The following is a 26,500-nucleotide window of genomic DNA, read 5'->3' as shown; positions in this document are numbered from 1 at the left end:
ATATATATATATATATATATATATATATATATATATATATATATATATATATATATATCTCATCCTGTAGGCGCCAAGCCATATACGGACTTGGCAAGTGTGACCCATTTACGTAGAGACCTGAAGCCCTCCCTCTGAACCAACCCCACGTCGGTCCAGGGTCTGATTCTCAAATATTGTCTCCTAATCTTAGGGACGGGTCGAGGAGGTCTGTTGGCCGGATCGTCGGGTTCCACGAGAAAAGAAGGGAGGAAGGTGTAGGGTGTTGTTTGAGGGTGTCTGGAAGTATGGCGGGGAGGACGTCTAGGCGTACTGGAGAGTTGAAAGGGGTAAAACATGGCCTTGGGCTCAATACACACACACACACACACACACACACACACATATATATATATATATATATATATATATATATATATATATATATATATATATATATATAGAGAGAGAGAGAGAGAGAGAGAGAGAGAGAGAGAGAGAGAGAGAGAGAGAGAGATTTCTGATGCGGAGGTTAACAGCTGGAACGGAACTCTCTCTCTCTCTCTCTCTCTCTCTCTCTCTCTCTCTCTCTCTCTCTCTCTCTCTCTCAGTGACCATTTGTTTCTCAATCACAGCACTGCTGCTGATGCTGCTGATAACCTGAGATAACAATGGGGGAGGCAGCCTCAAGAGAGTCCTTCAGATCGACAGTATGTCAGATTACCGGGCGAAGACACCACTTCATCGGTGTGACACAACAACGCACTACAGATTACGAACACATCACCGAAGGTCAGGTCAAGTTAGCCGAAATAAAACAAAGCCTTCAGTCATTGGGCAGTGGTGCAGCTAATGTATACATAGAGGCAGCGAGAATACCGTGGGTGTAGGTGGGGTAAGTGAGTACAACAGGGATGCAGATGGCATAACAGAAGGGACACCTGGTATGACTGGGCTGCAGCTACTATCAACGAAGCAGCAGGTGCAACTGGTAAGACGAAGCTTCAGCTGGAATAACCGTGGTAGAACAGTTGGTATAACAAGAATACAGCTAGTAAAATGAATACAGCTGGTATAACAGGGGTTGAGCTAATATAACAAGGGAACAGCCAGTATAACAAAGACACAGCTGATATAACAGGGGTGCAGCTGGTATCTCAGGGGTGCAGCTAGAATAACAAAGGTAGAGCTGGTATCACAATGGTGCAGCTGGCATAAAGTGAGTATAGCTGATATAACACATGCAACTGGTATAACAAAGGTGTAATTGGCATAAAAGGGGTGCAATAGATAAAATAGGGTGTAGCTGGTATACAAACGGTACATCTGGTATAATAGGTATGTATCTGGTATGCAGGAATGCAGTTGGTATAACCAGGGTACAGCTAGTATAACCAGGGTACAGCTAGAACCTTCATAATCACATAATTTCAGAGCTTGATCTTGATCGCTCCAAGTTCAAAACACTTGTAGGTGCTGACGTCAACCATCACATACCATACCATGTGCATATTTCATTATCTACCTCATAATATCTATGGGGTAAAAATCTAACTGTATCATTGTGTACAAATATTGTTTTCCTGCTCACAGCAAATGATTAGAACTGCAAAACGACAGAGCAAAGGCCTGCAAGCCAAGTGCCCTAACTTCATAAGGACTATTTCTAAGCCATCTTTTATAAGGACCTCCCAAAACACTCAAGCTATTTCCAGTTCCTGTAAATAAGATATGCCGTTAGAATGTGTAACTGGGACGAAAGGTGTGTGTGTGTGTGTGTGTGTGTGTGTGTGTGTGTGTGTGTGTGTGTGTGTGTGTGTGTGTGTGTGTACCTCAGGCGCGACATTATGTATACCTGTAGGGGTTTATATGGCCGACATAGACGTCCTCAACCGTTGACATGGGGCTCATGAATGCCACCAAACACGAGAGGCTGAGGACCATGACTGAGTACTTGCCCATGGGCCCGATGACGTCCAATATCTCATCGTAGTTAAGTTCCTTGCTCATCTTGGCACATCCAATGGCCAAGCAAAAGCCTAGCTAACTTAGCAGCAGTTCAACGTTGAAAACAGTTTCCCCCACAGAGAGTATCTTCTGAGAACGAAGTTCCACCAAGTATGTATTAAAGAGTCTTGCCAAGATGAGATGGTTCCTGGCTGAGAGGTACGGTCGCCGATATGGTAATGTTGAGGTCCTGAGAGGTGGGAGAACGACTCCCTCTCACAGAAGCTCTTTATAAAGTCAATGTTAAATGGTGAGAATTGTGACGCAAGTTCTTCCCGTGTGAAAATTCTATGAATTAACTACTTTCATAAAAAGTGCTCTTGAGGAAGTAAAATAAAGGTATTATTTTTCACTACGAGAAAAACTTTGGCAGAAATAAGAGAGTTTCCGTTCACAATGTAACTTCTCTGACAAATCATTACAGATGAAATTGACATCATAAAAGTACATAATTTCACTTTAAGTCCTGTTTGAAGCTTGTTGCTTAACACTTTACTTAAAGCAACAGGAAATATAGGAATTAAAGGAGGAGAGCAATCACAAAACGTCACCAAGAAAGGCCACAATCGGGTCAACGTCGACCAAAATGACCGAGTTCACTGTAAGCTGCGACAGAACTAAGTCTGCATGGAGGCACAGCGCTTCATATGATAGTGGCCGCCGAACAATGAATGGCGAGTCAACTATCAGATGAAGTTATCATGCTTTCGATATTTCCCCTTACATCATTATGACCCACAGTATCTATGATACAGTTAATCACAACATATCTGTTCCTCCCTGCCCTCTGTACGTACAATAATCTCCGGACTCCCTCATGCAAGATCACCTGTCCACCTGCCTGCGGGACGATATGTCCATAATTACATCCATCGTTCACCACACCATCAGAGTCTGGCCTGCATGTCATAAGGCACGCGGCTCAGCACGAAGGCTGGTTATCTCTCTTACCCAAACGTAATGGCAAATAAATAACAGACACTCCACTGCAAAGTGCCTTAGGGTCACCTGATATCACCCCTTACGCATCCTACCACATTACACTGACTCCTCCTCCTCTAACTGACACTCATCCCACCACTTTCCTCCCCCCAGCGATACCCACCTCACATTCCCCACTACAATCCTCCTTCCTTCATCCTATACCGTTGATCTGCAGAATCTCTATCCATTCTCCCAACATAACGTTCCTCCTTTCCTCCCTTTTATCTAATCTTCCTCAGATTCTTCTAGCTAGTCCCTCTATATTTCAGGTATTCTACATCAGTATTTCAAATATCTTTTATACAGTAGGCAATAAAAAACGAGCGTAAGTATGCACCGCTAGAAACCGTGTTGGTTGAGGCAGCAAAATAATTCGTTTATGGAACAGTTCTCTCTGTCTCTCTCAGTGACCATTTGTCTCTCGGTCTCTCAGTCGTAGCACAGTTGCTGATGATGACCTGAGACAATATGGGCTAGTCTGAAGATGGCCCTTCACATTGATATTATGCCAGTTTACCACATACCAATTCACCATTACCAATCAACAACACGCTACACATTCTGAACACATCTCCAGAGGCCTTCCATTGGCTAAAAATACATTCTTAATTCTAATAATTCAGCAATGGTTTACTTGACAGAGAAATACTGTTGGTATAACTGGGGGTACACATAAGATAACACAGGTACAGCTATAACTGGCGCACAGCTAGTATAACAGGGCTGAAGCTGGTATAACTGGGGTGCATCTACTGTAAGGGAGACAGCAGGTGTAACGCCTGCTACTGGAATAACTAGCACAACTGGTACACCAGGTGTGCATCTGGTATAACAGAGGTGCGTCTGGTATAACAGAGATGTATCTAGTATAACAGGGATGCATCTGGTGTAACAGTGGTGCATCTGGAATAACAGGGGTGCATTTGGTATAACCAGGGTACAGCTAGTATAACCAGGGTACAGCTAGTATAACCAGGGTACAGCTGGAACCTTCATAATCACATAATTTCAGAGCTGGATCTTGATCGCTCCAAGTTCAAAACACTTGTAGGTGCTGACGTCAACCATCACATACCATACCATGTGCATATTTCATTATCTACCTCATAATATCTATGGGGTAAAAATCTAACTGTATCATTGTGTACAAATATTGTTTTCCTGCTCACAGCAAATGATTAGAACTGCAAAACGACAGAGCAAAGGCCTGCAAGCCAAGTGCCCTAACTTCATAAGGACTATTTCTAAGCCATCTTTTATAAGGACCTCCCAAAACACTCAAGCTATTTCCAGTTCCTGTAAATGAAATATGCCGTTAGAATGTGTAACTGGGACGAAAAGTGTGTGTGTGTGTGTGTGTGTGTGTGTGTGTGTGTGTGTGTGTGTGTCTGTGTGTGTCTGTGAGTGTACCTCATACGCGACATTACGTATACCTGTAGGGGTTTATATGGCCGACAAAGACGTCCTCAACCGTGGACATGGGGCTCATGAATGCCGTCAAACACGAGAGGATGAGGACCATGACTGAGTACTTGCCCATGGGCCCGATGACGTCCAATATGTCATCGTAGTTAAGTTCCTTGCTCATCTTGGCACATCCAATGGCCAAGCAAAAGCCTAGCTAACTTAGCAGCAGTTCAACGTTGAAAACAGTTTCCCCCACAGAGAGTATCTTCTGAGAACGAAGTTCCACCAAGTATGTATTAAAGAGTCTTGCCAAGATGAGATGGTTCCTGGCTGAGAGGTACGGTCGCCGATATGGTAATGTTGAGGTCCTGAGAGGTGGGAGAACGACTCCCTCTCACAGAAGCTCTTTATAAAGTCAATGTTAAATGGTGAGAATTGTGACACAAGTTCTTCCCGTGTGAAAATTCTATGAATTAATTACTTTCATTAAAAGCACTGTTGAGGAAGTGAAAGAAATTTTTTTTCTCACTAAGATGAATTCTTTTTTTTATATAAATAAGGGAGTCTGCGTTCACAATGTTACTATCTGACAAATCATCACAAATGAAATCTACAAAAGACATAAAATTTCACTTCAAATACTGTTCGAAGCTCGCTGCTTAACACTGCAGTTAAAGTTACAGGAAACATGAATTACAGGAGGAAAGCAATCACAAAACGTCACCAAGAAAGGCCACAATCGGGTCAACGTCGACCAAAATGATCGAGTTCACTGTAAGCTGCGACAGAACTAGGTCTGCATGGAGGCACAGCGCTTCATATGATCACAACGGCCACAGTAGAATGACTGGCGAGTCAACCACCAGATCTTCGAAGCTATCATGCTTTCGTTATCTTTGCTTACATCATTATGACCCACAGTACCTGTGATACAGTTAATCACAACATATCTGTTCCTCCCTGCCCTCTGTACGTACAATAATCTCCGGACTCCCTCATGCAAGGTCACCTGTCCACCTGCCTGCGGGACGATATGTCCATAATTACATCCATCGTTCACCACACCATCAGAGTCTGGCCTGCATGTCATAAGGCACGCGGCTCAGCACGAAGGCTGGTTATCTCTCTTACCCAAACGTAATGGCAAATAAATAACAGACACTCCACTGCAAAGTGCCTTAGGGTCACCTGATATCACCTCTTACGCATCCTACCACATTACACTGACTCCTCCTCCTCTAACTGACACTCATCCCACCACTTTCCTCCCCCCAGCAATACCCACCTCACATTCCCCACTACAATCCTCCTTCCTTCATCCTATACCGTTGCTCTGCAGAATCTCTATCCATTCTCCCATCATAACGTTCCTCCTTTCCTCCCTTTTATCTAATCTTCCTCAGATTCTTCTAGCTAGTCCCTCTATATTTCAGGTATTCTACATCAGTATTTCAAATATCTTTTATACAATAGGCAATAAAAAACGAGCGTAAGTATGCACCGCTAGAAACCGTGTTGGTTGAGGCAGCAAAATAATTCGTTTATGTAACAGTTCTCTCTGTCTCTCTCAGTGACCATTTGTCTCTCGGTCTCTCAGTCGTAGCACAGTTGCTGATGATGACCTGAGACAATATGGGCTAGTCTGAAGATGGCCCTTCACATTGATATTATGCCAGTTTATCACTTACCAATTCACCATTACCAATCAACAACACGCTACACATTCTGAATACATCTCCAGAGGCCTTCCATTGGCTAAAAATACATTCTTAATTCTAATAATTCAGCAATGGTTTACTTGACAGAGAATTACTGTTGGTATAACTGGGGGTACACATAAGATAACACAGGTACAGCTATAACTGGCGCACAGCTAGTATAACAGGGCTGAAGCTGGTATAGCTGGGGTGCAGCTACTGTAAGGGAGACAGCAGGTGTAACGCCTGCTACTGGAATAACTAGCACAACTGGTACACCAGGTGTGCATCTGGTATAACAGAGGTGCGTCTGGTATAACAGAGATGTATCTAGTATAACAGGGATGCATCTGGTGTAACAGTGGTGCATCTGGAATAACAGGGGTGCATTTGGTATAACCAGGGTACAGCTAGTATAACCAGGGTACAGCTAGTATAACCAGGGTACAGCTAGTATAACCAGGGTACAGCTGGAACCTTCATAATCACATAATTTCAGAGCTGGATCTTGATCGCTCCAAGTTCAAAACACTTGTAGGTGCTGACGTCAACCATCACATACCATACCATGTGCATATTTCATTATCTACCTCATAATATCTATGGGGTAAAAATCTAACTGTATCATTGTGTACAAATATTGTTTTCCTGCTCACAGCAAATGATTAGAACTGCAAAACGACAGAGCAAAGGCCTGCAAGCCAAGTGCCCTAACTTCATAAGGACTATTTCTAAGCCATCTTTTATAAGGACCTCCCAAAACACTCAAGCTATTTCCAGTTCCTGTAAATAAGATATGCCGTTAGAATGTGTAACTGGGACGAAAGGTGTGTGTGTGTGTGTGTGTGTGTGTGTGTGTGTGTGTGTGTGTGTGTGTGTGTGTGTGTACCTCAGACGGAAGGCGCGACATTATGTATACCTGTAGGGGTTTTTATGGCCGACAAAGACGTCCTCAACCATGGTCATGGAACTCATGAATGCCACCAAACACGAGAGGCTGAGGACCATGACTGAGTACTTGCCCATGGGCCCGATGACGTCCAATATCTCATCGTAGTTAAGTTCCTTGCTCATCTTGGCACATCCAATGGCCAAGCAAAAGCCTAGCTAACTTAGCAGCAGTTCAACGTTGAAAACAGTTTCCCCCACAGAGAGTATCTTCTGAGAACGAAGTTCCACCAAGTATGTATTAAAGCGTCTTGCCAAGATGAGATGGTTCCTGGCTGAGAGGTACGGTCGCCGATATGGTAATGTTGAGGTCCTGAGAGGTGGGAGAACGACTCCCTCTCACAGAAGCTCTTTATAAAGTCAATGTTAAATGGTGAGAATTGTGACGCAAGTCCTTCCCGTGTGAAAATTCTATGAATCAATTACTTTCATTAAAAGCACTGTTGAGGAAGTGAAAGAAATTTTTTTTCTAAGATGAATCTTTTTTTTTATAAATAAGGGAGTCTGCGTTCACAATGTTACTATCTGACAAATCATCACAAATGAAATCTACAAAAGACATAAAATTTCACTTCAAATACTGTTCGAAGTTCGCTGCTTAACACTGCAGTTAAAGCTACAGGAAACATGAATTACAGGAGGAAAGCAATCACAAAACGTCACCAAGAAAGGCCACAATCGGGTCAACGTCGACCAAAATGACCGAGTTCACTGTAAGCTGCGACAGAACTAGGTCTGCATGGAGGCACAGCGCTTCATATGATCACAACGGCCACAGTAGAATGACTGGCGAGTCAACCACCAGATCTTCGAAGCTATCATGCTTTCGTTATCTTTGCTTACATCATTATGACCCACAGTATCTATGATACAGTTAATCACAACATATCTGTTCCTCCCTGCCCTCTGTACGTACAATAATCTCCGGACTCACTCATGCAAGATCACCTGTCCACCTGCCTGCGGGACGATATGTCCATAATTACATCCATCGTTCACCACACCATCAGAGTCTGGCCTGCATGTCATAAGGCACGCGGCTCAGCACGAAGGATGGTTATCTCTCTTACCCAAACGTAATGGCAAATAAATAACAGACACTCTACTGCAAAGTGCCTTAGGGTCACCTGATATCACCTCTTACGCATCCTACCACATTACACTGACTCCTCCTCCTCTAACTGACACTCATCCCACCACTTTCCTCCCCCCAGCGATACCCACCTCACATTCCCCACTACAATCCTCCTTCCTTCATCCTATACCGTTGATCTGCAGAATCTCTATCCATTCTCCCAACATAACGTTCCTCCTTTCCTCCCTTTTATCTAATCTTCCTCAGATGCTTCTAGCTAGTCCCTCTATATTTCAGGTATTCTACATCAGTATTTCAAATATCTTTTATACAATAGGCAATAAAAAACGAGCGTAAGTATGCACCGCTAGAAACCGTGTTGGTTGAGGCAGCAAAATAATTCGTTTATGGAACAGTTCTCTCTGTCTCTCTCAGTGACCATTTGTCTCTCGGTCTCTCAGTCGTAGCACAGTTGCTGATGATGACCTGAGACAATATGGGCTAGTCTGAAGATGGCCCTTCACATTGATATTATGCCAGTTTATCACATAGCAATTCACCATTACCAATCAACAACACGCTACACATTCTGAATACATCTCCAGAGGCCTTCCATTGGCTAAAAATACATTCTTAATTCTAATAATTCAGCAATGGTTTACTTGACAGAGAATTACTGTTGGTATAACTGGGGGTACACATAAGATAACACAGGTACAGCTATAACTGGCGCACAGCTAGTATAACAGGGCTGAAGCTGGTATAGCTGGGGTGCATCTACTGTAAGGGAGACAGCAGGTGTAACGCCTGCTACTGGAATAACTAGCACAACTGGTACACCAGGTGTGCATCTGGTATAACAGAGGTGCGTCTGGTATAACAGAGATGTATCTAGTATAACAGGGATGCATCTGGTGTAACAGTGGTGCATCTGGAATAACAGGGGTGCATTTGGTATAACCAGGGTACAGCTAGTATAACCAGGGTACAGCTAGTATAACCAGGGTACAGCTAGTATAACCAGGGTACAGCTGGAACCTTCATAATCACATAATTTCAGAGCTTGATCTTGATCGCTCCAAGTTCAAAACACTTGTAGGTGCTGACGTCAACCATCACATACCATACCATGTGCATATTTCATTATCTACCTCATAATATCTATGGGGTAAAAATCTAACTGTATCATTGTGTACAAATATTGTTTTCCTGCTCACAGCAAATGATTAGAACTGCAAAACGACAGAGCAAAGGCCTGCAAGCCAAGTGCCCTAACTTCATAAGGACTATTTCTAAGCCATCTTTTATAAGGACCTCCCAAAACACTCAAGCTATTTCCAGTTCCTGTAAATAAGATATGCCGTTAGAATGTGTAACTGGGACGAAAGGTGTGTGTGTGTGTGTGTGTGTGTGTGTGTGTGTGTGTGTGTGTGTGTGTGTGTGTGTGTGTGAGTGTACCTCATACGCGACATTATGTATACCTGTAGGGGTTTATATGGCCGACAAAGACGTCCTCAACCGTGGACATGGGGCTCATGAATGCCGTCAAACACGAGAGGATGAGGACCATGACTGAGTACTTGCCCATGGGCCCGATGACGTCCAATATCTCATCGTAGTTAAGTTCCTTGCTCATCTTGGCACATCCAATGGCCAAGCAAAAGCCTAGCTAACTTAGCAGCAGTTCAACGTTGAAAACAGTTTCCCCCACAGAGAGTATCTTCTGAGAACGAAGTTCCACCAAGTATGTATTAAAGAGTCTTGCCAAGATGAGATGGTTCCTGGCTGAGAGGTACGGTCGCCGATATGGTAATGTTGAGGTCCTGAGAGGTGGGAGAACGACTCCCTCTCACAGAAGCTCTTTATAAAGTCAATGTTAAATGGTAAGAATTGTGACACAAGTCTTTCCCTTGTGAAAATTCTATGAATTAATTACTTTCATAAAAAGTGCTCTTGAGGAATTTAAAATCAAAGGCATTATTTCTTACTACGAGAAAAACTTTGGCAGAAATAAGAGAGTTTCCGTTCACAATGTAACTTCTCTGACAAATCATTACAGATGAAATTGACATCACAAAAGTACATAATTTCACTTTAAGTCCTGTTTGAAGCTTGTTGCTTAACACTTTACTTAAAGCAACAGGAAATATAGGAATTACAGGAGGAAAGCAATCACAAAACGTCACCAAGAAAGGCCACAATCGGGTCAACGTCGACCAAAACGACCGAGTTCACTGTAAGCTGCGACAGAACTAAGTCTGCATGGAGGCACAGCGCTTCATATGATAGTGGCCGCCGAACAATGAATGGCGAGTCAACTATCAGATGAAGTTATCATGCTTTCGATATTTCCCCTTACATCATTATGACCCACAGTACCTGTGATACAGTTAATCACAACATATCTGTTCCTCCCTGCCCTCTGTACGTACAATAATCTCCGGACTCACTCATGCAAGATCACCTGTCCACCTGCCTGCGGGACGATATGTCCATAATTACATCCATCGTTCACCACACCATCAGAGTCTGGCCTGCATGTCATAAGGCACACGGCTCAGCACGAAGGCTGGTTATCTCTCTTACCCAAACGTAATGGCAAATAAATAACAGACACTCCACTGCAAAGTGACTTAGGGTCACCTGATATCACCCCTTACGCATCCTACCACATTACACTGACTCCTCCTCCTCTAACTGACACTCATCCCACCACTTTCCTCCCCCCAGCGATACCCACCTCACATTCCCCACTACAATCCTCCTTCCTTCATCCTATACCGTTGCTCTGCAGAATCTCTATCCATTCTCCCATCATAACGTTCCTCCTTTCCTCCCTTTTATCTAATCTTCCTCAGATTCTTCTAGCTAGTCCCTCTATATTTCAGGTATTCTACATCAGTATTTCAAATATCTTTTATACAGTAGGCAATAAAAAACGAGCGTAAGTATGCACCGCTAGAAACCGTGTTGGTTGAGGCAGCAAAATAATTCGTTTATGGAACAGTTCTCTCTGTCTCTCTCAGTGACCATTTGTCTCTCGGTCTCTCAGTCGTAGCACAGTTGCTGATGATGACCTGAGACAATATGGGCTAGTCTGAAGATGGCCCTTCACATTGATATTATGCCAGTTTACCACATACCAATTCACCATTACCAATCAACAACACGCTACACATTCTGAACACATCTCCAGAGGCCTTCCATTGGCTAAAAATACATTCTTAATTCTAATAATTCAGCAATGGTTTACTTGACAGAGAATTACTGTTGGTATAACTGGGGGTACACATAAGATAACACAGGTACAGCTATAACTGGCGCACAGCTAGTATAACAGGGCTGAAGCTGGTATAGCTGGGGTGCATCTACTGTAAGGGAGACAGCAGGTGTAACGCCTGCTACTGGAATAACTAGCACAACTGGTACACCAGGTGTGCATCTGGTATAACAGAGGTGCGTCTGGTATAACAGAGATGTATCTAGTATAACAGGGATGCATCTGGTGTAACAGTGGTGCATCTGGAATAACAGGGGTGCATTTGGTATAACCAGGGTACAGCTAGTATAACCAGGGTACAGCTAGTATAACCAGGGTACAGCTAGTATAACCAGGGTACAGCTGGAACCTTCATAATCACATAATTTCAGAGCTTGATCTTGATCGCTCCAAGTTCAAAACACTTGTAGGTGCTGACGTCAACCATCACATACCATACCATGTGCATATTTCATTATCTACCTCATAATATCTATGGGGTAAAAATCTAACTGTATCATTGTGTACAAATATTGTTTTCCTGCTCACAGCAAATGATTAGAACTGCAAAACGACAGAGCAAAGGCCTGCAAGCCAAGTGCCCTAACTTCATAAGGACTATTTCTAAGCCATCTTTTATAAGGACCTCCCAAAACACTCAAGCTATTTCCAGTTCCTGTAAATAAGATATGCCGTTAGAATGTGTAACTGGGACGAAAGGTGTGTGTGTGTGTGTGTGTGTGTGTGTGTGTGTGTGTGTGTGTGTGTGTGTGTGTGTGAGTGTACCTCAGGCGCGACATTATGTATACCTGTAGGGGTTTATATGGCCGACAAAGACGTCCTCAACCGTGGACATGGGGCTCATGAATGCCGTCAAACACGAGAGGCTGAGGACCATGACTGAGTACTTGCCCATGGGCCCGATGACGTCCATTATCTCATCGTAGTTAAGTTCCTTGCTCATCTTGGCACATCCAATGGCCAAGCAAAAGCCTAGCTAACTTAGCAGCAGTTCAACGTTGAAAACAGTTTCCCCCACAGAGAGTATCTTCTGAGAACGAAGTTCCACCAAGTATGTATTAAAGAGTCTTGCCAAGATGAGATGGTTCCTGGCTGAGAGGTACGGTCGCCGATATGGTAATGTTGAGGTCCTGAGAGGTGGGAGAACGACTCCCTCTCACAGAAGCTCTTTATAAAGTCAATGTTAAATGGTGAAAATTGTGACGCAAGACTTTCCCTTGTGAAAATTCTATGAATTAATTACTTTCATAAAAAGTGCTCTTGAGGAATTTAAAATCAAAGGCATTATTTCTTACTACGAGAAAAACTTTGGCAGAAATAAGAGAGTTTCCGTTCACAATGTAACTTCTCTGACAAATCATTACAGATGAAATTGACATCATAAAAGTACATAATTTCACTTTAAGTCCTGTTTGAAGCTTGTTGCTTAACACTTTACTTAAAGCAACAGGAAATATAGGAATTACAGGAGGAAAGCAATCACAAAACGTCACCAAGAAAGGCCACAATCGGGTCAACGTCGACCAAAACGACCGAGTTCACTGTAAGCTGCGACAGAACTAAGTCTGCATGGAGGCACAGCGCTTCATATGATAGTGGCCGCCGAACAATGAATGGCGAGTCAACTATCAGATGAAGTTATCATGCTTTCGATATTTCCCCTTACATCATTATGACCCACAGTATCTATGATACAGTTAATCACAACATATCTGTTCCTCCCTGCCCTCTGTAGGTACAATAATCTCCGGACTCCCTCATGCAAGGTCACCTGTCCACCTGCCTGCGGGACGATATGTCCATAATTACATCCATCGTTCACCACACCATCAGAGTCTGGCCTGCATGTCATAAGGCACGCGGCTCAGCACGAAGGCTGGTTATCTCTCTTACCCAAACGTAATGGCAAATAAATAACAGACACTCCACTGCAAAGTGCCTTAGGGTCACTTGATATCACCTCTTACGCATCCTACCACATTACACTGACTCCTCCTCCTCTAACTGACACTCATCCCACCACTTTCCTCCCCCCAGCGATACCCACCTCACATTCCCCACTACAATCCTCCTTCCTTCATCCTATACCGTTGCTCTGCAGAATCTCTATCCATTCTCCCATCATAACGTTCCTCCTTTCCTCCCTTTTATCTAATCTTCCTCAGATTCTTCTAGCTAGTCCCTCTATATTTCAGGTATTCTACATCAGTATTTCAAATATCTTTTATACAGTAGGCAATAAAAAACGAGCGTAAGTATGCACCGCTAGAAACCGTGTTGGTTGAGGCAGCAAAATAATTCGTTTATGGAACAGTTCTCTCTGTCTCTCTCAGTGACCATTTGTCTCTCGGTCTCTCAGTCGTAGCACAGTTGCTGATGATGACCTGAGACAATATGGGCTAGTCTGAAGATGGCCCTTCACATTGATATTATGCCAGTTTACCACATACCAATTCACCATTACCAATCAACAACACGCTACACATTCTGAACACATCTCCAGAAGCCTTCCATTGGCTAAAAATACATTCTTAATTCTAATAATTCAGCAATGGTTTACTTGACAGAGAAATACTGTTGGTATAACTGGGGGTACACATAAGATAACACAGGTACAGCTATAACTGGCGCACAGCTAGTATAACAGGGCTGAAGCTGGTATAGCTGGGGTGCAGCTACTGTAAGGGAGACAGCAGGTGTAACGCCTGCTACTGGAATAACTAGCACAACTGGTACACCAGGTGTGCATCTGGTATAACAGAGGTGCGTCTGGTATAACAGAGATGTATCTAGTATAACAGGGATGCATCTGGTGTAACAGTGGTGCATCTGGAATAACAGGGGTGCATTTGGTATAACCAGGGTACAGCTAGTATAACCAGGGTACAGCTAGTATAACCAGGGTACAGCTAGTATAACCAGGGTACAGCTGGAACCTTCATAATCACATAATTTCAGAGCTTGATCTTGATCGCTCCAAGTTCAAAACACTTGTAGGTGCTGACGTCAACCATCACATACCATACCATGTGCATATTTCATTATCTACCTCATAATATCTATGGGGTAAAAATCTAACTGTATCATTGTGTACAAATATTGTTTTCCTGCTCACAGCAAATGATTAGAACTGCAAAACGACAGAGCAAAGGCCTGCAAGCCAAGTGCCCTAACTTCATAAGGACTATTTCTAAGCCATCTTTTATAAGACCTCCCAAAACACTCAAGCTATTTCCAGTTCCTGTAAATAAGATATGCCGTTAGAATGTGTAACTGGGACGAAAGGTGTGTGTGTGTGTGTGTGTGTGTGTGTGTGTGTGTGTGTGTGTGTGTGTGTACCTCAGGCGCGACATTATGTATACCTGTAGGGGTTTATATGGCCGACAAAGACGTCCTCAACCGTGGACATGGGGCTCATGAATGCCGTCAAACACGAGAGGCTGAGGACCATGACTGAGTACTTGCCCATGGGCCCGATGACGTCCAATATCTCATCGTAGTTAAGTTCCTTGCTCATCTTGGCACATCCAATGGCCAAGCAAAAGCCTAGCTAACTTAGCAGCAGTTCAACGTTGAAAACAGTTTCCCCCACAGAGAGTATCTTCTGAGAACGAAGTTCCACCAAGTATGTATTAAAGAGTCTTGCCAAGATGAGATGGTTCCTGGCTGAGAGGTACGGTCGCCGATATGGTAATGTTGAGGTCCTGAGAGGTGGGAGAACGACTCCCTCTCACAGAAGCTCTTTATAAAGTCAATGTTAAATGGTGAGAATTGTGACACAAGTCTTTCCCTTGTGAAAATTCTATGAATTAATTACTTTCATAAAAAGTGCTCTTGAGAAAGCTAAAATTAAAGGTATTCTTTTTCACTACGAGAAATAATTTGCAGAAATAATGGAGTTTACCTTCACAATCTGACAAAACATTACAGATGAAATTTACAAGAGAAAGACATAATTTCATTTCGAAGCTCGCTGCTTAAAACTTCACTCAAAGCTACTGGAAATATCAGCATTACAAGAGGAAGGCAATCACAAAACGTCACCAAGAAAGGCCACAATCGGGTCAACGTCGACCAAAATGACCGAGTTCACTGTAAGCTGCGACAGAACTAGGTCTGCATGGAGGCACAGCGCTTCATATGATCACAACGGCCACAGTAGAATGACTGGCGAGTCAACCACCAGATCTTCGAAGCTATCATGCTTTCGTTATCTTTGCTTACATCATTATGACCCACAGTACCTGTGATACAGTTAATCACAACATATCTGTTCCTCCCTGCCCTCTGTACGTACAATAATCTCCGGACTCACTCATGCAAGATCACCTGTCCACCTGCCTGCGGGACGATATGTCCATAATTACATCCATCGTTCACCACACCATCAGAGTCTGGCCTGCATGTCATAAGGCACGCGGCTCAGCACGAAGGCTGGTTATCTCTCTTACCCAAACGTAATGGCAAATAAATAACAGACACTCCACTGCAAAGTGCCTTAGGGTCACCTGATATCACCTCTTACGCATCCTACCACATTACACTGACTCCTCCTCCTCTAACTGACACTCATCCCACCACTTTCCTCCCCCCAGCGATACCCACCTCACATTCCCCACTACAATCCTCCTTCCTTCATCCTATACCGTTGATCTGCAGAATCTCTATCCATTCTCCCAACATAACGTTCCTCCTTTCCTCCCTTTTATCTAATCTTCCTCAGATTCTTCTAGCTAGTCCCTCTATATTTCAGGTATTCTACATCAGTATTTCAAATATCTTTTATACAGTAGGCAATAAAAAACGAGCGTAAGTATGCACCGCTAGAAACCGTGTTGGTTGAGGCAGCAAAATAATTCGTTTATGGAACAGTTCTCTCTGTCTCTCTCAGTGACCATTTGTCTCTCGGTCTCTCAGTCGTAGCACAGTTGCTGATGATGACCTGAGACAATATGGGCTAGTCTGAAGATGGCCCTTCACATTGATATTATGCCAGTTTATCACATAGCAATTCACCATTACCAATCAACAACACGCTACACATTCTGAATACATCTCCAGAGGCCTTCCATTGGCTAAAAATACATTCTTAATTCTAATAATTCAGCAATGGTTTACTTGACAGAGAATTACTGTTGGTATAACTGGGGGTACACATAAGATAACACAGGTACAGCTATAACTGGCGCACAGCTAGTATAACAGGGCTGAAGCTGGTATAGCTGGGGTGCATCTACTGTAAGGGAGACAGCAGGTGTAACGCCTGCTACTGGAATAACTAGCACAACTGGTACACCAGGTGTGCATCTGGTATAACAGAGGTGCGTCTGGTATAACAGAGATGTATCTAGTATAACAGGGATGCATCTGGTGTAACAGTGGTGCATCTGGAATAACAGGGGTTACAGGTCTAGTATAACCAGGGTACAGCTAGTATAACCAGGGTACAGCTAGTATAACCAGGGTACAGCTGGAACCTTCATAATCACATAATTTCAGAGCTTGATCTTGATCGCTCCAAGTTCAAAACACTTGTAGGTGCTGACGTCAACCATCACATACCATACCATGTGCATATTTCATTATCTACCTCATAATATCTATGGGGTAAAAATCTAACTGTATCATTGTGTACAAATATTGTTTTCCTGCTCACAGCAAATGATTAGAACTGCAAAACGACAGAGCAAAGGCCTGCAAGCCAAGTGCCCTAACTTCATAAGGACTATTTCTAAGCCATCTTTTATAAGAACCTCCCAAAACACTCAAGCTATTTCCAGTTCCTGTAAATAAGATATGCCGTTAGAATGTGTAACTGGGACGAAAGGTGTGTGTGTGTGTGTGTGTGTGTGTGTGTGTGTGTGTGTGTGTGTGTGTGTGTGTGTACCTCAGACGGAAGGCGCGACATTATGTATACCTGTAGGGGTTTTTATGGCCGACAAAGACGTCCTCAACCATGGTCATGGAACTCATGAACGCCACCAAACACGAGAGGCTGAGGACCATGACTGAGTACTTGCCCATGGGCCCGATGACGTCCAATATCTCATCGTAGTTAAGTTCCTTGCTCATCTTGGCACATCCAATTGCCAAGCAAAAGCCTAGCTAACTTAGCAGCAGTTCAACGTTGAAAACAGTTTCCCCCACATAGAGTATCTTCTGAGAACGAAGTTCCACCAAGTATGCATTAAAGCGTCTTGCAAAGATGAGATGGTTCCTGGCTGAGAGGTACGGTCGCCGATATGGTAATGTTGAGGTCCTGAGAGGTGGGAGAACGACTCCCTCTCACAGAAGCTCTTTATAAAGTCAATGTTAAATGGTGAGAATTGTGACGCAAGTCTTTCCCTTGTGAAAATTCTATGAATTAATTACTTTCATAAAAAGTGCTCATGAGGAATTTAACATCAAAGGCATTATTTCTTACTACGAGAAAAACTTTGGCAGAAATAAGAGTTTCCGTTCACAATGTAACTTCTCTGACAAATCATTACAGATGAAATTGACATCACAAAAGTACATAATTTCACTTTAAGTCCTGTTTGAAGCTTGTTGCTTAACACTTTACTTAAAGCAACAGGAAATATAGGAATTACAGGAGGAAAGCAATCACAAAACGTCACCAAGAAAGGCCACAATCGGGTCAACGTCGACCAAAATGACCGAGTTCACTGTAAGCTGCGACAGAACTAGGTCTGCATGGAGGCACAGCGCTTCATATGATCACAACGGCCACAGTAGAATGACTGGCGAGTCAACCACCAGATCTTCGAAGCTATCATGCTTTCGTTATCTTTGCTTACATCATTATGACCCACAGTATCTATGATACAGTTAATCACAACATATCTGTTCCTCCCTGCCCTCTGTACGTACAATAATCTCCGGACTCACTCATGCAAGATCACCTGTCCACCTGCCTGCGGGACGATATGTCCATAATTACATCCATCGTTCACCACACCATCAGAGTCTGGCCTGCATGTCATAAGGCACGCGGCTCAGCACGAAGGATGGTTATCTCTCTTACCCAAACGTAATGGCAAATAAATAACAGACACTCTACTGCAAAGTGCCTTAGGGTCACCTGTTATCACCTCTTACGCATCCTACCACATTACACTGACTCCTCCTCCTCTAACTGACACTCATCCCACCACTTTCCTCCCCCCAGCGATACCCACCTCACATTCCCCACTACAATCCTCCTTCCTTCATCCTATACCGTTGATCTGCAGAATCTCTATCCATTCTCCCAACATAACGTTCCTCCTTTCCTCCCTTTTATCTAATCTTCCTCAGATGCTTCTAGCTAGTCCCTCTATATTTCAGGTATTCTACATCAGTATTTCAAATATCTTTTATACAATAGGCAATAAAAAACGAGCGTAAGTATGCACCGCTAGAAACCGTGTTGGTTGAGGCAGCAAAATAATTCGTTTATGGAACAGTTCTCTCTGTCTCTCTCAGTGGCCATTTGTCTCTCGGTCTCTCAGTCGTAGCACAGTTGCTGATGATGACCTGAGACAATATGGGCTAGTCTGAAGATGGCCCTTCACATTGATATTATGCCAGTTTATCACATAGCAATTCACCATTACCAATCAACAACACGCTACACATTCTGAATACATCTCCAGAGGCCTTCCATTGGCTAAAAATACATTCTTAATTCTAATAATTCAGCAATGATTTACTTGACAGAGAATTACTGTTGGTATAACTGGGGGTACACATAAGATAACACAGGTACAGCTATAACTGGCGCACAGCTAGTATAACAGGGCTGAAGCTGGTATAGCTGGGGTGCATCTACTGTAAGGGAGACAGCAGGTGTAACGCCTGCTACTGGAATAACTAGCACAACTGGTACACCAGGTGTGCATCTGGTATAACAGAGGTGCGTCTGGTATAACAGAGATGTATCTAGTATAACAGGGATGCATCTGGTGTAACAGTGGTGCATCTGGAATAACAGGGGTGCATTTGGTATAACCAGGGTACAGCTAGTATAACCAGGGTACAGCTAGTATAACCAGGGTACAGCTAGTATAACCAGGGTACAGCTGGAACCTTCATAATCACATAATTTCAGAGCTTGATCTTGATCGCTCCAAGTTCAAAACACTTGTAGGTGCTGACGTCAACCATCACATACCATACCATGTGCATATTTCATTATCTACCTCATAATATCTATGGGGTAAAAATCTAACTGTATCATTGTGTACAAATATTGTTTTCCTGCTCACAGCAAATGATTAGAACTGCAAAACGACAGAGCAAAGGCCTGCAAGCCAAGTGCCCTAACTTCATAAGGACTATTTCTAAGCCATCTTTTATAAGGACCTCCCAAAACACTCAAGCTATTTCCAGTTCCTGTAAATAAGATATGCCGTTAGAATGTGTAACTGGGACGAAAGGTGGTGTGTGTGTGTGTGTGTGTGTGTGTGTGTGTGTGTGTGTGTGTGTGTGTGTGTGTGTGTGTACCTCAGACGGAAGGTGCGACATTGTGTATACCTGTAGGGGTTTATATGTCTGATGAAGTTGTCCTCAGACAGGCTCATGGGGCAAAAGAAAACCACCAAACACGCGAGGCTGAGGACCATGACTGAGTACTTGCCCATGGGCCCGATGACGTCCAATATCTCATCGTAGTTAAGTTCCTTGCTCATCTTGGCACATCCAATGGCCAAGCAAAAGCCTAGCTAACTTAGCAGCAGTTCAACGTTGAAAACAGTTTCCCCCACAGAGAGTATCTTCTGAGAACGAAGTTCCACCAAGTATGTATTAAAGAGTCTTGCCAAGATGAGATGGTTCCTGGCTGAGAGGTACGGTCGCCGATATGGTAATGTTGAGGTCCTGAGAGGTGGGAGAACGACTCCCTCTCACAGAAGCTCTTTATAAAGTCAATGTTAAATGGTGAGAATTGTGACACAAGTCCTTCCCTTGTGAAAATTCTATGAATTAATTACTTTCATTAAAAGCACTGTTGAGGAAGTAAAAGAAATTTTTTTTCTCACTAAGATGAATTCTTTTTTTTATATAAATAAGGGAGTCTGCGTTCACAATGTTACTATCTGACAAATCATCACAAATGAAATCTACAAAAGACATAAAATCTCACTTCAAATACTGTTCGAAGCTCGCTGCTTAACACTGCAGTTAAAGCTACAGGAAACATGAATTACAGGAGGAAAGCAATCACAAAACGTCACCAAGAAAGGCCACAATCGGGTCAACGTCGACCAAAATGACCGAGTTCACTGTAAGCTGCGACAGAACTAGGTCTGCATGGAGGCACAGCGCTTTATATGATCACAACGGCCACAGTAGAATGACTGGCGAGTCAACCACCAGATCTTCGAAGCTATCATGCTTTCGTTATCTTTGCTTACATCATTATGAGCCACGGTACCTGTAATACCTGTGATACAGTTAATCACAACATATCTGTTCCTCCCTGCCCTCTGTACGTACAATAATCTCCGGACTCACTCATGCAAGATCACCTGTCCATCTGCCTGCGGGACGATATGTCCATAATTACATCCATCGTTCACCACACCATCAGAGTCTGGCCTGCATGTCATAAGGCACGCGGCTCAGCACGAAGGCTGGTTATCTCTCTTACCCAAACGTAATGGCAAATAAATAACAGACACTCCACTGCAAAGTGACTTAGGGTCACCTGATATCACCCCTTACGCATCCTACCACATTACACTGACTCCTCCTCCTCTAACTGACACTCATCCCACCACTTTCCTCCCCCCAGCGATACCCACCTCACATTCCCCACTACAATCCTCCTTCCTTCATCCTATACCGTTGATCTGCAGAATCTCTACCCATTCTCCCAACATAACGTTCCTCCTTTACTTCGTATATCTAATCCCCACCAGATTCTTCTCCCTCCTCCCTCTACATCTCAGCTGTTCTCCATTAGTATTTCACACATTTTTCACACAGCAGACAACACTGCATGGGCGAAAGTGTGCCCCATTTGAAGCCACGTTGGTTGATAAGAACAAAATAATGTATTTGTCAAAGATGGAAGAATTGCAGAGTCAGGGAAAGACGGAAGGAAGGAAAAAAACCACAGTTTTCCCTGCATAATGGTAGGGGTTACGCATGTTGGCCAACCTTCATGTGGTTCGTCTCCACGAAGACAAAACTGTCATTAGAGAGGGAGGTGTTCATCGTGTGTCCCGGGTCCGGGTCTTGCGGGGCCTGGACACATCCATGTACATCTGCTCCTCCGACCACAAGTCAAAAACCTTACCTGTTGAACGAAGTGAAAGACGGAGAAATGACAGCGGAAGGACACGATGGTCCAAGAAAGGTGACAGCAAGAGAGATCATATAATAGAAGGCTTTTCATTCCACTTGTTACGATCTGGGGCAAGTGAGACCCTATGGTTTCAAGGACCGACGGTAATATACAGTAACTTATGTGTAACACGTTTCTGCTATTCCACAGCTGAATAGCAGTGCTCTGGAATATCATCATAATCATGATCTTGATGCCTGACAACTTATACAAGAAGAAGACTCCAGACGGAAGATTTCTAAATTCACTTTTAGATCCTTGCACGTTGCTTTCCAGCTGAATGAAGGCACTGGAAATATCCGAATTACGGGAGAAAGGCAAAATCACAACACGTCACCGTGAGGGGCACACACGGGGGGCAGCCACAGGGTGTCAGCACCTTCCCCTGAAGCTATCATCTATCGCACTCCCGTCACACTGTGATCGGTGGAGTAGGGTTCCAGCATTGCTTGATACGAGTAATTGGCTCCTCATTCATGCTCCGCCCGCCGATCTCATCCACACACACACACACACACACTACTTCTACTACTACTACTACTACTACTACTACTACTACTACTACTACCACTACAACTAATAATAATAACAATAATGATAATAATAATAATAGTAATAATATAATACCAGAATGATAATAATAATAATAATGATAATAATGATAATAATAATAATAATAATAATAATAATAATAATAATAATAATAATAATAATAATAATAAATAAATAAATAAATAAATAAATAAATAAATGAATAAATCAATAAATAAACCCCTGACCTAGGTGCTCAAGTAAACGCGTCTCCAAGGCCTCGCCAGAGACTAAAAGTTAATCAATTCTTGCGAGGCGGGCGAGAGTTTGTCAAACAATGATCACATTTTGATTAGATTAGAGATAAATTTAGATTATGAAATACATGATAACAAGCTCTCATGATCCTAGATTACAGACGAGCACATTTTGAAAAGATTATACACGAAATTCACATTATCAATTGGACCAAACTTCTTGACGTTCACATAGTAGAGAAAATGTGGACTAATTCCAAAAACACGCTACTCGAGATTGAAACTAAACACATTCCACGAATTACGAAGAGAAATTGCGATATTTCAAAACCCTCATGGATGAATAGAATATAAGGACTAAATTGCCAAAAGAAGAAAACACATAATTAATTCAAATCAATGAGAACCGATGAAAATCGCAAGGAATTAATCAAAATCTAAAGAGAATGTAAGAGGGTCATAAAACAGAGTACACGTGATGAAGAAAAGATAATTCCCTAGAAAGTTTAGATTAATTCTCAGGAATTCTTCATATATATATATATATATATATATATATATATATATATATATATATATATATATATATACTTCCCACGTATTCCCTGCGTGTCGTAGAAGGCGACTAAAAGGGAAGGGAGCTGGAAATCCTCCCCTCTCTTTTTTTTTTTTTTTTTTTTTAATTTTCCAAAAGAAGGAACAGAGAAGGGGGCCAGGTGAGGGTATTCCCTCAAAGGCCCAGTCCTCTGTTCTTAACGCTACCTCGCTATCGCGGGAAATGGCGAATAGTATAAAAAAAAATATATATATATATATTGGAGGTGGAAAGATGGAGTGAAAAAGATTTTGTGTGATCGGGGCCTGAACTTGCAGGAGGGTGAAAGGAGGGCAAGGAATAGAGTGAATTGGAGCAATGTGGTATACCGGGGTTGACGTGCTGTCAGTGGATTGAATCAAGACATGTGAAGCGTCTGGGGTAAACCATGGAAAGCTGTGTAGGTATGTATATTTGCGTGTGTGGACGTATGTATATACATGTGTATGGGGGGGGGTTGGGCCATTTCTTTCGTCTGTTTCCTTGCGCTACCTCGCAAACGCGGGAGACAGCGACAAAGTGTAAAAAAAAAAAAAAAAAAAAAAAAAAAATATATATATATATATATATATATATATATATATATATATATATATATATATATATATATATATATAAGACAAAGGGAGAGAGCAAAAGAAGGAACTGGACCATCACGAACGGAACATGACACACTAACCACTAATGACAAGGAAATGGCTACCACACTGAATCATATTCTCTTAACTCCGTATTCACAAGTGAAGAAACGTCTCGCATTTCGCAACCAATGAAAATGTTTGAAGGATCTGATGCAGGTTATGAAAATAAAGAGCTCTGAAGTACTTAAATACCTGGACCAATTAAATCCTAACGAATCCAACAGCTAACAGCTCCAAGATTTTTAAAAGAGGTCAGGAGACAGTTGATATACCCAATCTCAAAAATAGTCAACAAAATCTCTATCGGATGGTCAGGTGCCAACTGACTGGAAACCAGCAAATGTTATTCCTATATACATATATAAAATGAGACAAAAAGTGTGCCTTGAACTACCATCCAATTAGTTTAGTCAGTGTCAGGTTAAAACGAAGGGAAAAATAAAACGAGATAAAATTGTCACGTTTCTAGATCACAAAATTATATCGAACAACCAGAAATACGAGTATATTTGGATTTCCGAAAGGCTTTCGATACAGTAATTCACAAGCGACTCTTATATCAACTCACATTTGAGGCACATGGAATTGGTGAAGAACTCTGTACATGGATCAGAGACTGGCTTACCGGAAGAAAGCAGCGTGTAGTATTAAACGGCGAAGCCTCAGATGAGCTAGACGTAACGAGTAGGGGTGCCTCAAGGGTCGGTTCTAGGGCCAATTCTTTTCATAATATACGTTAATGACCTCAAACTCGGTCTTATATCTAAGATCTCCAAATTTGCTGACGATACTAAACTAGGAGGTAGAGCTGTAAACAGGCGGGACTGCGAAATGATTCAAAGAGATCTTAACTTACTAGCAGAGTGGTCAGGCAGATGGCAAATGAAGTTTAATGTAGACAAGTGTAAAGTTATGCACTTTAAAGAAAAGAACATACGTTACGACTACAAATTATTCGGAATCTCTCTAACTTAAGTAAATGAAGAAAAAGGACCTTGGAGTTGTCATTAGCAACAGTCTGACATACACTAAACAGTGTCAAGCAGCAAAGTAAAAAAAGGCAACCAAATGTTAAGTTTCACAGCCAGGAACATAGATTACAAAACACCAGAAACAATGCTCACACTTTACAATTCTCAAGTAAGACCACACCTTGAATATGCAGTCCAGTTTTGATCTCCAAACTATAAAACAGAAGAGGAAACATTAGAGCAAGTACGAAGACGTGCGACAAAATTAATCCCATCCCTTAGAAATCTGGCATACGAAGAGAGATTAAAACGATTGGATCCCTTCTCCCTTAAAAAAATATAGACTTCGAGGCGACTTAATCCAAGTGTTCAAAATTCTGAACATGTTCGATAACGTAAAAATACGGTTACCAGGACAAATGGAATAAAAATCAAAGCTAAAAGATGCAGTACGGACGTGGGAAAAAGTTTCTTTTCCAATAGGTGTGTTGAGCACTGGAATAAGTTCCCGTCAGACGTAGTGAATACTAAAACTATAAATACCTTCAAAAGCCGTTCAGACCAATATTCTATAAATTCAGGTAGACTCTGAGAAAAGCGGCAGAAATCAATTGTATAAACGACACCGGCAACAGGGACAGTAGAAGGAGAATGTGCAGCAACAGGGAGTCGGATCATAGCTTCAAACACTCCTGAGTGGAATCACATGTTCTAATCAAGTTAACTTTTTCATTTTTTTTTTCCTGACACAAATCAGTCGTGGGCCAATCAGACCTCCTGCTGTCTGTCTTTGTAATGTAAATCAAATTTCACATAATCGTCATTTAACACTCAAGGCAAGTAAATAAAACCCGGTGAAAAATTATGATAGAGGATATCAGGTATACGTTCTGTCAACAGCACTTGACCTTGTCTTGTCTCCAAGTTACTGATCTCCGTCAGCCCACAAGGTAGTGAACTCCCTCCCTCTATCAGCCCACAAGGTAGTGAACTCCCTCCTCTATCAGCCCACAAGGTAGTGAACTCCCTCCTCTATCAGCCCACAAGGTAGTGAACTCCCTCCCTCTATCAGCCCACAAGGTAGTGAACTCCCTCCTCTATCAGCCCACAAGGTAGTGAACTCCCTCCCTCTATCAGCCCACAAGGTAGTGAACTCCCTCCCTCTATCAGCCCACAAGGTAGTGAACTCCGTCCCTCTATCAGCCCACAAGACAATAAACACCCTTCCTTTCCTCTATCAGCCAACAAGGGAGTGAACCCCTTCCCTCTGTCAGCCCATAGGTAGTGAAAACCCTTTGTCATCCTTCAAAAAAGTCAGCCCCCATAAGCCACCAGCGTAAGACCCAGCCAGCCCAGTAGACCCCAACACTAGCCTTCGTGCCAGCCACATCTTACAAGACAACCAACTCATGACGCCATAATTTCAATCACCCTCTGTTAGTAAGTTTTTCATGTTAACTCAAAAAATTCCCCTGACAGATGAGTCATCTTCATGTATAATAACTCTCGCCAACTCTGGAAGCAGCCACGTTCTACCAAGTACTGCGTTCTAACGGGCCAGAGCGCTCTTAGACCCTCTGTGTCCCACAAACTTCCTCTCCTTGTTCTAACCATCCCAGAGTTCTAAGGGTCACTGAACTCTTTAGTGCCTTTCTCATACCCAGTGGGATTTCACAGCTTCTTCGTTCTTACAGCCCTTACAATTTTGGCCACTCTGCCTTCAAACAGCCTTTGTTTCAACAGTCCACCGTTTCAAAATTGCGTTCTAACACCTACTGCGCTTTCACAGCTTCATCGT

At 42.6% G+C, this 26,500-nt stretch overlaps 1 protein-coding gene across 10 annotated transcripts in view; it reads right to left on the bottom strand.

The window, feature by feature from the left end:
* The window catches only part of LOC139762316 (organic cation transporter protein-like), a 346,799-nt gene that overhangs the window by 94,111 nt on the left and 226,188 nt on the right, over positions 1–26,500 (bottom strand). Inside the window, exon 1 of one of the 10 annotated variants that reach the window (XM_071686953.1) lies at positions 19,895–20,292. The exons of 6 other annotated variants lie outside the window; for them this stretch is intronic. In XM_071686953.1, coding sequence (XP_071543054.1) covers positions 19,895–20,049 — 155 coding nt within the window. In that variant the 5' untranslated portion in view covers positions 20,050–20,292. Of the gene's footprint in view, positions 1–1,834; positions 2,206–4,403; positions 4,880–6,993; positions 7,880–19,894; positions 20,293–26,500 lie in introns of those variants that run through there. 3 more of the 10 variants (XM_071686955.1, XM_071686952.1, XM_071686951.1) reach the window with 3 other exon arrangements.

The sequence above is a fragment of the Panulirus ornatus genome, chromosome 43 (assembly GCF_036320965.1).
Source record: "Panulirus ornatus isolate Po-2019 chromosome 43, ASM3632096v1, whole genome shotgun sequence".
NCBI lineage: Eukaryota > Metazoa > Arthropoda > Malacostraca > Decapoda > Palinuridae > Panulirus > Panulirus ornatus.
This window is presented reverse-complemented; position numbering and strand designations above follow the sequence as displayed.